The following is an 11,861-nucleotide window of genomic DNA, read 5'->3' on the forward strand; positions in this document are numbered from 1 at the left end:
GTTCTAGTAACTAGGAAACAAAAGGTAGATGAAGCCTTGGTGAACATGGTGGTGAAGGACACAACCATTCAGTATTTCTGAAGATGAAGGGTTCAAAGAACTGATGAAAATAGTGGAACTGACCCATGTTTCTCCTACAAGGAAGGTGTGTATGTACATTTAGTATAAACACACAGGTGATTATAGAAAACTGCACACGCTGATTGGTCGAGAAATTCGGACCATTTCATGTTAATCACCTTGAGCAACTCGGCAAAACAGCGGCCAATCGCTTAGTCACCACAAGTGAGGAAGAATTACAAATTATGAAAGAAAATGCTTTTCCTGAAATCACTAAATATGCTATGAAGTTTGGTCTGAAACTATTTAAAGGTCATGTGGAATTGTGATTTAGTTCAGCCTTTCTCAACCGGGGTGCTGTGGCACCCTGGGGTGCTGTCTGGCTTCATTAGGGGTGCCGTCAAAAAATTATATATTCTGACATTGAAATAAATAAAATGAATTAAAATTCCAAAAAACGATAGTTACACTGATGCAGATCATCGCCGCCTCATGCATCATCAAAATTTGTTTCATGGCCCCCTTTCCCATGTCACAACGTCACTGCCGGGGTCAGCGTATGGCCAGTGTGACTGTGTATATTTTATATGGGGATGCCTTGAGAATTTGCATACTTCTGAAGGGTGCCGTGACTGAAAAAAGGTTGAGAAACGCTGATTTAGTTAATCAATTTCAAACCAAAGTATTTTATGTGACTCGGTATCGATAAGTAACAAGTCTGCATGCGCCTTTATTACATTTGCATGCCGCTTTTGAAGACTGAAATAATTTAATACAATTTTTTAATTCACCTGTGTATTTATACTAAAACAAATATCAGGCTCAGTGAAGATCGGTTAATAATAACCTCGACTTGATTGCAGTTATTATTCAGTGATCTTCACTTTGCCTTCAGTGAATAATTGCTAAATAGTATCTGTTAAATACATGTTCATTTTAACATCATTTCAACACTAAGTATTATATTAATACTTCAGGCTTTGAAAGCAATGGTTGGGAGCCAAATATAGCACTGAGAAAGAAGAAGCGAAAGCAGAGGTAGAAAAAGCAACCGCCATGAGCCTCACTGGAGATATGTGGACTTCAATCAATAGTGACAGCTACCTTGCTGTCACCTGCCATTTTATGGACAAGAGTACCACGGCAATGGCCATAGTTCTCCTTGGAGTTAATTACTTTCCACAGGCTCAGAATATATCTGCAGATCTTACACCTCTAATGGAAGAATGGGGCATCAAAGATTTACATGTATAGTCACAGATGGTGCTACAAATATGAAGGCCTGTGCCAAAGATTTACAACTGAAGCATGCAATTTGCATAGCCCACTGTCTAAATCTAATGGTGAAAAAGGCTCTCGACCAGACCCCTGAGCTACCAGAGATTCAAAACAAAGCAATAAAGCTTGTGGGATTATTTAGAAGCAGTACCACTGCAAAAATATGTTGCTGTAATTATTGTATATTCCTATAGTCACTTATATTGGACCATTTTAAAAACCCAGACATTATTTTTTCCATGTTTTACATAGGAGAGGCTCATACAGAACCAACTGCAGATAGAACTTCCTCAGTTAAAACGGATCCAGGAAGTACAAACTCGCTGGGAGAGTACGTCATGCTTGAGCATTTGTTAGATCTGAGGGAAGGCAGTAGGTGCTGCAATAACATCACTGACAACAAAGATTACCCCAATGACTGCAAAAAAAAAAAATGTACATGTATAGGCAAGTATTGGGTGATGACCTTTTTATGATGCAACCAAAGAACTTTCAGGAGAAGACAGTGTCTGGCTCAAAGGTTATACAATAGGGTGCATCAGTTGCCCCCTAAAAATGAAAAGTTCCTCCGATCATGATGCATTTTTGTTTTTATGTTCCTTTTGGTAAGAAAACACACTGGGTGAAATATTTTGACAAAATTCAAAAGTTTAATGGTGGCACCAGGAGCTCAAAGTTATGGAAAAAGCTGCTATTTTATGACTTTTATGACAAAATTTCGATCACTTTTCATGAAACATTATGGCACCTTATAGAGTATACCAAATATCTTAGATACACATTTTTAGTACATATTCTCAATATATTATCCAGCACAGTTTGAGTTTTAGCTGTTCATTGAATCATTGTTCAACTACTTTTAAACAATACAAATGTATTATGAATCACATTAATGCTTCTCAATCCCTTGCAAAGGTTCTTAACATGATCTCTGGGTCACAAGAAATCAATAAATGGAGTCCAACATTGTGATTCAAACCTTACGCGAAAACATAAAATAAGCGTTTTTTTTGGCAAAAAACTGAACCTCATGGTGCCACCATTAGACTTTTGAATATGGTCAAAAAATTTTACAGGATGTCTTTATTGGTGAAAAGAAACACCCAAACAAAAATGCATCAGATTTTATGAAAGTGAGGGCAACTGATGCACCCTATTATACAATTATTAAAAATGACTAATCAGTCATTGCAAGAATCGTTGTCTAACAAGACTACACCAATGGCACACCAAATGGGTGAGATTATCCTACAACAGCTCAGAGAGAGGGTCAGTACTCTTGCAGTCGACGAGCATTATGACAGCATCAACACTGCTGGACCCAAGGTTTAAAACTACAGGATCCCTCAGCCCCAACAAAGCAAACAAAGCAATAAAGCAATTAACATCTAAATGTGCCAACATAATAACAAGAGTGCTCTGAGAACACAATATCCCCCGCTACAATATATTGCAAACGAAATTGCAATATGTGTATTACTGTCCTATAACAAAGCCTTTTGCCAAGTTTCATGAAATTCCTCCAAAAACTGTGAGAGGAGTTGATTTCAGAAGGCGAGAACCCTTTCTGGGACGGACAGATGGATGGACGGACTTCACCATGACACAATTCCCCTTCGGGCCTTTCGGCCAGCGGGGGGAAAAAAAAAATCATAGAATCATCAACATCATCAAACCCACAAGTATCAACCTCCCAAGCTGGACATTATTCCAAAGCAGATATCTTCTTTATTGATTCTTGCTCATATTCAAATATAGCATTCGCCAACAAATGTCAAAATTCCTTTTATTAAACTCTGAGACCATTTCAACAACAGTCCAGGGTTCTCAAGAAAATCTGAAGCCAGCTTAAAAGAAAGGAAAAAAAAGTAGGCAGCTAATGCAATAATGCTAAGGGGGTCTAGGAGCATGCCCCCCCATAAAATTTTGAAGTTTACATGCCTTCTGGTGCATTCTCAGCTAATAAATTACTAACCATTTCCCTGTAAAATACTTGCAAAGTATGTATGAAATTTCCCTCCAGATGTATGCGCTTGGCTTTCTCAGTTACCCTCTGTATTACGTTGCCTGGCTCTGTAACATAACTACATGGTGTAATGTAACTACATACACTATGGCGTGGTCACATGGTCCAGCTCAGCCAATCACAGCACGAGAATCAATCAACAAATTTGGCATCACTTCCAGTCATGACCTGAATCAAAGACAATTTTGTGCTAAAATAATTGGATTTGCATCAAATTAGATGCAGTGGAGAAAATATAAATCCCTTGAATATTGAAAGGCAAGGGGTTTTTTTCTTTCTGAGATTGAGTAGCCGGCGCAGACCATCTGCGTAGGCAGAGAAAACTGCCTCGTGGACATCTTTGACAGTCTAAAGCCCCGTCTACACGATCATACATTTGTCCAAAACATTATCATACAAATGTATGATGATGTTCAAGTTTGTATGATCATGTTGTGGATTTCTGTCCACACGATCATACATTTTGTATGTCACATGACAGGCAGCGTAGATCACATGACCCGAATTAACAATCTGATTGGTGGATGACCCAAAATGTTGTAAGATGTTGTGAACATTTGTTGGAAAGTAGAAACACGATTCTAAAAATTTGAACATCATAATACAACGTCATACAAGTATGACGTTGTTCAAGTTTGTTGGGAAAACCGTCCACACGATTATACATTTGTCCATGAACATCATCATACATTTGTATGACGATGTCCATGGACAAATGTATGATCGTGTAGACGGGGCTTAAACAGACTTTTCAGAAGTTGGACATTTCTGTATTATAAATACAGGTAGTTGTCGACTTACGACCTATGCGACTTACGACCGATCGACTTTACGACCGTCTGGTTATGACTGGCACGTGTTTCCCAGCTGAGCATACGACAGTTTCCGTCCCAGCTCCCGGCAGCGCCCAGCATCCAGCCAGTGTTGCCAGATACTGCTGACGGTTTCCAGCCCAAAATATGTTCAAAACCCGCCAAAATGCACTTCAAACTGCCCAATCTGGCAACACTGCATCCAGCCTCGTCTATTATGTGTGCAGTGTTTCGCTAGACAAACAACGAGCGAGCTACAGCGCACATACGGCTTAACCAGATCTTGTGCTATAACGTGCGCAGCTGGTAATCAAAGTAACTTTCACTTTTCTGCTCTGTTACACTGTTCTGTGTCCAATGTCCAAAATGAAAAATTAGTTTTCAACTGTTCAGCTAAAAAAAATGTAATTAAAACGACTGTGTTGTTGAAATGGTGTTTGCATTTTATTTATAATCAAAAACTGATACAGGTGGATGAAAGAGTGATAGTGTGATAAAAAAAGTACTATACTAGTACTACTGAGTGATAAGAAGTCCTAGTGAATGCTTGATAAGTAGACAATAATAAATAATTAGGTGCATTTTTCGGCACGCGCTGCGCGTGCTCACTATGGCTCAAAATAATATACCAGCAAGAAATAAAAGTTACTTTCACCCAAGTATGCAGTGTTTGATTTAAACCAAATAATGAGCCAAGGTAATGAAATAAGAAAATGTTGATAAAATAAGACTTTAAGATGATTACAATATCATTACACATCACAATATACTTACGTTCATTTAACATAGGCCGACTTACGACCAGATCGGTTTACGACCAGTCAGCCGTAACCAAACACAGTCGTAAGTCGACGACTACCTGTAATTTGATTGATCTTAAGAAATGTTCTAATCATTTGAGATACCGGATTTCTGATTTTCATAAGATAAGACAAATATTTCACTTTACATATAATGAAACTAGAGTATATGAAAATTTACCTTTTTTGAAATAAATTACCAAAATAAAAACTTTTTCACATTCTAATTGTTTGAGATGCAGTAGTATATATGCGCCAACAGGTGTCTCTAGTGAGTACTTGAAGCCTCGAGAAATGGATCACTTTTCAGCACAATTTCAAAATTTTAAGCCTTTATCCATCACATGTACATTAGAGCACAGTGAAATTTATCATCTGCATTTAACCCATCCGGGGATGCAAGCGAGCAAGCACATACACACGTGGGCAGCTGTGCTACAGCGCCGAGGGAGCAGTAGGGATTAGGTGCCTTGCTCAAGGGCACTTCAGCTATGGATGTAGATGCTGTTCACTCATTCCCCCCCACCCACACATTTTTCCTGCTGGTCCTGCTTCATGTTTCTATTGCTAAAGACCACTGCCCAAAGATAATTTTGAAATGTCCTATCAGATGAGCGCTGTTCAGGCAGACATGGAAATGGCATTACTTTTAACTTGACAGTTATATTGATGACTGTCAGGTTCATAAACACGGCAGCTTTAGAAAAGCTTCAGGAATAGAACTTTGCCAACATTTAATACAATTTGTACACACTCAAGATGCCTAGAAGGCCTGAGGAAAACACAGAACATACTCTGCTTCAAACCTCTGAACGAACATAAAACAGTACTAGTTTATTTTTCAGCTACATTGGACCCCTTAAAGTGGCCCAGTGATTTCTACAGATGAGAGGTTAGCTGTGACTCCACACTTTCTACAAAGTGAAGGCTGGCTGCGTTTCCATAATCTCTACAGACAAATAGACGGACCTCATCACACCACACGGTTTGTGAACCTTGTACCGGTACATGCTCACAATCATGCAATCCAGATGGTCAGTCCTCTACATGTCTGAACCTCTGCAAATACACGATCCAGTTAATAGCAACAGGACCTGCAACAGCATGCTAGCTCAAATGAAGTCTACATCACTCATCATGGTGGGCGTTGTTCTAGCCTCACCTCACCTCCTCTCCACACACACACACCTCGACCAACTTGGACTATTGATAACTCTGAGAACTGGGCGTGAAAAAGCAGACAGGGCGGGGAGACAGCAGACAGCCCTTATCTCAATGCAGTAGTCGCCTTGGTTCTGAGCATCACGTCGTACACTGTATCCCATTTCTCCATACACTGACCGGCTAGAACGCTAGTAGCTGGCTACCCATACCGGATACACAACCACCCAGTTTTCCCAAGATACTCAGACTCTGTGGCTAGCCTGCGCCTGCAATGGGACAACTTGTACACTCAACTGCATGTAGATACATGGATTGTGTGTCTGGTGTGTGATGTGCTTCCAACTGTGCGTGGGGCGTCGTGCACAATACATTGAACTAGGTTACAATGAGAACGCAATTCGGTTTCACTTTGCATCTGAACCTTAGCTAGCCGTAGCGGGATTCCCTTTTTTGTTTGATTTTGTTTCTTATGTTTTACCTTCCGTCTCCTGGTTTCTGCGGTGCCGGTCCACACAAAGCACTGATATATGACGCGCAGGTTTTGCTTCCAATTGTCCACTTTGAAACCGATCACATGGGAGCACCCGGCCGGACACATGACAGAAAGCACATTCAGCTTTGGGGGTTTTAAAGGGAGGAAACGTGTCCAAGAAGAAATAACGTGAACTAGCCCTCAACACTAGCAAGCTAACTGTCCGGCACGGTTTCCGAATGAAAACAGATCCATTAATGTTACTGAAAAGTCCAGGACGAAAACCAGGCATCTACTAAGAAAAAGTGCTGCTCGTTATCTTGACCTTTGTTACATCAGCCGGTCTGTAGACTGCTGTTTGTAGCCGTATCGCGTTAGCTACGGTAGCATTTCACATTTGCTACTTCCAGCACTTGCACTCAACAGATTTTTATGGTAGGCAACAGCAACACGGATTTCAAGAGTACACCATGAGCTCTGCAGCGCCCGCCTACCTCGCTTCTTAATTGGCTTTCACGAAGGCGTCTTCCAAACGATTGGTTGGTGACATTACTATTTCCCATCTGTGCCACGCCCATACAAGTTACAGTATGAATATGATTGGTGAAGAGCGATGCCCTTTTTTTAGTGGTTCTTACCAGTCTGAAGTAACCTATGAAGCATACGGATTTTTTTTAACCCAAAAAAAATCGCAAATTAAAAAAACCCAAACTAGCACAAAAAGGTTTAGTCAATTTATAAACATTTGTAAAGATAATAATAATAATAATAATTATTATTATTATTATTATTGTGCTTGTAAAGAAAACTTATTATTATCTTCTGATTTCTGCAATTAATTCAGCTCGAACCGTTTAATGTAAAAAATTTGTTACTTTGTTTTTACGTCTATCTTGTAAATGACGTTTTTTAAATTTTGCTTCTCCCACCGTATCCCTTTTTCTTATCCTTCTATCTGTCTATCCCCCCCCCCCCCCCCCCCCCCCCCCCCGACTTTGAATGAGAAGTTTTTCAAACTTCTCCCCATATAGTAAATTTTCGAAATAATGCCTCCAAACTTACTAGGCATGTTCTGGGTAATATTACAAAGCACTCCACCTCTTTTCATAACTCCATTTCTTTTTATACCTCTGCTTTTTTTCATCCCTCGCTTTTCCTCCCATTGACTTCAGTTCATTTTTTGAGGCCTACCTGCACCTAGAGATTTTGTGCTAGAAACTTAATTCCAACTGTAAAATGTTTGGCCCATTGAGCAGAACTGTGTTTGTATGCTTCTTTTTGATATTCCACTTGCATCCCTCCTTTTTATCCCTCTATCTGTCCAATTTCTTCCATAGACTTTGAATGGGAAATTTTTCAAACTGCTCCCATTTAGTCAGTTTTCAAAATAATACCTCCAAACTTATTAGACATGTACTACAAAGTATTCTGCCTCTTTTCATACCTCTATCACTCCTGTTTTCTGTTTTTCATCCCTCGATTTTCTTACCATTGTCTTCAGTTCATCTATCTATCTATCTATCTATCTATCTATCTATCTATCTATCTGTCTGTCTGTCTGTCTGTCTCAACTGACACACACCCATCCATCATGAACTGCACTCATCTGTTTTTTGCACTGAGTCATCCATCTATCCCCCATAGGCAACAGTTCATTTGGCAGAGATTTCCCACTTCAAGATATTGACCCCAAACCAACTTTAAATCACTGTCCACTTTATTAAGAACATCTGAACAGAGAGGCAACTTTATTAGGAACACTTGCACATGCCGGCCACTTTATTAGGAACACCTGCACTAATGGCTAGCAGCTAAAATGCTAACAGCTAACATGCTAATGACTAACATGCTAATGGATAACATGCTCACTAATCTACCTGTACCACGCACAGTGAGGAGGATGGTAAGAGAACTTTTTACCATCACAGTGAAGAGATGGTAAAAAGTTCTCCAAAGCTCACTGTTAGAGAATTGTATCAAAGGAGTAGCATCTTGGGGTCACAAAGTTTCCATAACAACCATCAGGCGTTATCTACATGTCAACAAGCTGTTTAGGAGGCATACATGGAAAAAGCCTTTTCTCACTTACGTACAAGCGTAAACGTAAACGTCTGGAGTTCACTAAGCGGTACTGGGACTTCAACTGGGACCGTGTGCTTTGGTCAGAGACCAAGATAGAGCTTTTTGACAACAAACACTCTAATACATCACAAAAGAAGAGTATGCGGAAAAGCACCTCATGCCCACTGTGAAGTATGGGGGAGGATCGGTGATGCTGTGGGCCTGTTTCTCTTCCAAAGGCCCCGGGAACCTTGTTAGGGTGCATGGCATCATGAACTCTTTGAAATACCAGGATATTTTAAATCAAAATCTGGTGGCCTCTGCCTGAAAGCTGAAGATGGGTCGACACTGGGTCTTTCAGCAAGATAATGACCCTAAACATGTGGCCAAATCTACATAAAAATGGTTCACCAAACACAAAATCAAGCTCCTCCCATTGCCATCTCAGTTCCCAGACCTCAACCCAATTGAAAACCTGTGGGGTGAGCTGAAGAGGAGAGTGCGTAGGAAAGGACCCAGGACTCTGGACGATTTAGAGCTGGGGTGCCATGGTAACGGCCCGCGGGCCGGATACGGCCCGATTGGTCATCACATCCAGCCCGGTGGTTCATGAGACTTTTTTTTTAAATAATAAATTAATAAAAATCGAATGTTTTGTGTGTTTTTTTTCGTAATGATTTTAAATCTAATGTTTCAATTTGATTCCATTTTCGTGTAATCCATCGGTTCGTTTTTAGCTGCTCTCTGCTTGCTGCAGCACGCGCAGGTGCAATGACCCGGATTTAATGTAGAGTAGGCTAGTTGTTGCTCGTTCACAAGATGTTGTCTAAAAAGAGAAAAGTTGATTCTGAGGGTCGCATCTTTCAGGAAAAATGGAGAGAGAAATACTTTTTATGGGAAGTAGGGGGAAAACCTGTTTGTCTGATTTGTTCGCAACAAGTGGCTGTACCGAAGGAATACAATGTCAAAAGACATTACGAGACCGACGCCGACAAATACAGCCAATTCACCAGGCAACGCAGGACTGAAAAGCTAAATGAGCTTGCCTCAAACCTTCAAAAACAGCAAGCAGCTTTCTCAAAGTCTCGAGAGACACATGAAGGTTCATTTTAATATCATACATCATCTTCAGTTCTCCTTTAATGTTAAATGCGGCTGTTTTCAAAGAGGGGTGTCTCAATATCTTTGTTGTACATTTTATTTCATGTTAGGGGCAGTGAAGGCGAGCTACATCATCGCGTGGGAGATCGCAAAAGTGTCCAAGACATTTTCGGAGGGTACATTCGTCAAGGATAAATACGCATCTGTTGGAATCCAATCTTTCTATCAGTCATTGCCACCAGAGTACCCAATTATCATGGCCTTTGCCAGTAAAATACTCTGTATGTTCGGGACAACATATTTATGTGAACAGGCATTTTCAGTAATGAATATTAATAAATCGAAACTGCGTAGTCGTCTGACCCATGGACATCTCAACGATATCATGAAAATAGCAACTGCCCAGAGTCTGTCCCCCAATGTCGACAAGCTGGTAAAAAGTAAGACTTCTGGCTTCCACATGTAAAATGTAGCTGGTATTTCTCCCCCATGTAACCTTGTGCTGTGTGCTTGAGGGGGAATAAACAGGATGGGTGTGTGGAAATATATGTGGGACTTGACCAGCAAAGTTAATGTGCCATCTGTAGTTTGTTTTTATTGGTATGTTCAGTCATATTTGGCTCTTTTAAACTAATGCTACTGGATATTTAGTCACTTGACCTATTGGTGGAATTATTTACTCTGGCACTTCTTCTTTCTTTTGACTCATTTAGGCCTACTTGCCAATCGTTTTAATTGGCCTAATTAGGCCTATGCATTGACATGTTTTTGATGTGCAAGATCAATAAATCTGATCTAAGTCATTTACAGTTTACACTTGTGTTATTTGTGTCTTAGTCTATTTCTGTAGCATTTTTTTTTATAAATGTAGGCTACTTGCATGCTTAGACTGTCACATTTTCAGAGGGTAAATTGCTTTTGTCTGCCATGTTATTGTGCGCCTCATTTTGAGGCTATAGCTTTACAATTCCTTTTGGGCGTATAGGCCTTCAAAAATCATATAAAATAATGTCCTTTTGTTGAGTTAGTGTCTGGTCTTTTCAGGCCAAAAGTGTAATTCGGCCCCCAAGGTCCCACTTGAAAAAAATCTGGCCCCCTTACCAATTTCACCCTGGCACCCCTGATTTAGAGAGACTGTGCAAAGAGGAATGGTCAAATATCCCTCTCTCTGTATTCTCCCATTTTGTGAAATGTTATAGGAGAATATTAAGTGTTGTCTTGTTGGCAAAAGGGAGTTGTACAAAGTATTAACATCAGGGGTGCCAATAATTGTGGCACACATGATTTCATGTAAAAGAATTATTTCTTAATGTGGGATTTTTCCCCACTGAATAAATGCACTTGAATTAAAGGTTGGATTTTTCTCTTTCTTTGCATTGTTGTCCTATATTTTTTTTTAAATGAATTTATTAGACCCCTCCTAGAACTGCCACCTTATTGTGGTGGAGGGGTTTGTGTGCTTGAATGATCCTAGGAGCTATGTTGTCAGGGGCATTACGCCCCTGTTAGGGTCTCCCAAGGCAGACAGGTCCTAGGTGACAGGCCAGACCAAGAGCAGTTCACCAAAACCCCTTATGAAGAATAATCAATCAAGGACTGTGACGTTGCCTGGTATGGTGTAGCTGGGGCCCCACCCTGGAGCCAGGCCTGGGGTTGGGGCTCATATGCGAGTGCTTGGTGGCCGGGCCTTTGCCCACAGGGCCCGGCCGGGCTCAGCCCGAAGTGGTGATGTGGGCCCGATCTCCTGTGGGTTCACCACCCACAGAGGTAGCCGTAAGGGGCTGGTGCAGTGTGGATTGGGCAGCAGTCGAAGGCAGGGGCCTTGACCTGATACCCGGACACAGCGGCTAGCTGTTGGGACATGAAATGTCACTTCGCTGGGGGGGAAAGAGCCTGAGCTTGTGCGGGAGGTTGAGAGGTACCGGGTAGAGATAGTCGGACTCACCTCCATGCACAGCTTGGGCTCCGGAACCCAGCTCCTCGAGAGGGGCTGGACTCTCTACTTCTCTGTAGTCACCCATGGTGAATGGCGGCGGGCTGGTGTGGGCTTGCTTATAGCTCCCCAGCTCAGCCGCCATGTGTTGGAG

At 41.1% G+C, this 11,861-nt stretch overlaps 2 protein-coding genes across 4 annotated transcripts in view; one reads left to right on the forward strand and one right to left on the reverse strand.

The window, feature by feature from the left end:
* Window positions 1-7,023, reverse strand: part of LOC132868486 (ubiquitin carboxyl-terminal hydrolase 22-like) — a 182,480-nt gene extending 175,457 nt beyond the window's left edge. For all 3 annotated transcript variants that reach the window (XM_060901398.1, XM_060901396.1, XM_060901400.1), the window contains exon 1: window positions 6,619-7,023. In XM_060901398.1, coding sequence (XP_060757381.1) covers window positions 6,619-6,738 — 120 coding nt within the window. In that variant the 5' untranslated portion in view covers window positions 6,739-7,023. The remainder of the gene's footprint in view (window positions 1-6,618) is intronic.
* Window positions 7,024-9,364: 2,341 nt separating this feature from the next.
* LOC132869206 (general transcription factor II-I repeat domain-containing protein 2B-like) lies at window positions 9,365-10,577 on the forward strand. Its single transcript, XM_060902541.1, has 2 exons — window positions 9,365-9,775; window positions 9,885-10,577. The coding sequence occupies exons 1-2, from the start codon at window positions 9,493-9,495 to the stop codon at window positions 10,238-10,240; spliced, it is 639 nt and encodes a 212-aa protein (XP_060758524.1). The 5' UTR covers window positions 9,365-9,492; the 3' UTR covers window positions 10,241-10,577.
* The last annotated feature ends 1,284 nt before the right edge of the window (window positions 10,578-11,861 follow it).

Source organism: Neoarius graeffei, chromosome 20, assembly GCF_027579695.1.
Source record: "Neoarius graeffei isolate fNeoGra1 chromosome 20, fNeoGra1.pri, whole genome shotgun sequence".
NCBI lineage: Eukaryota > Metazoa > Chordata > Actinopteri > Siluriformes > Ariidae > Neoarius > Neoarius graeffei.

Coding starts and splice junctions, on each gene's coding strand:
- LOC132869206 (XM_060902541.1), top strand. CDS start 9,493: ATGTTGTCTAAAAAGAGAAAAGTTGATTCTGAGGGTCGCATCTTTCAG. Junction 9,776..9,884: donor GTCTCGAGAGACACATGAAG/GTTCATTTTAAT, acceptor ATTTCATGTTAG/GGGCAGTGAAGGCGAGCTAC.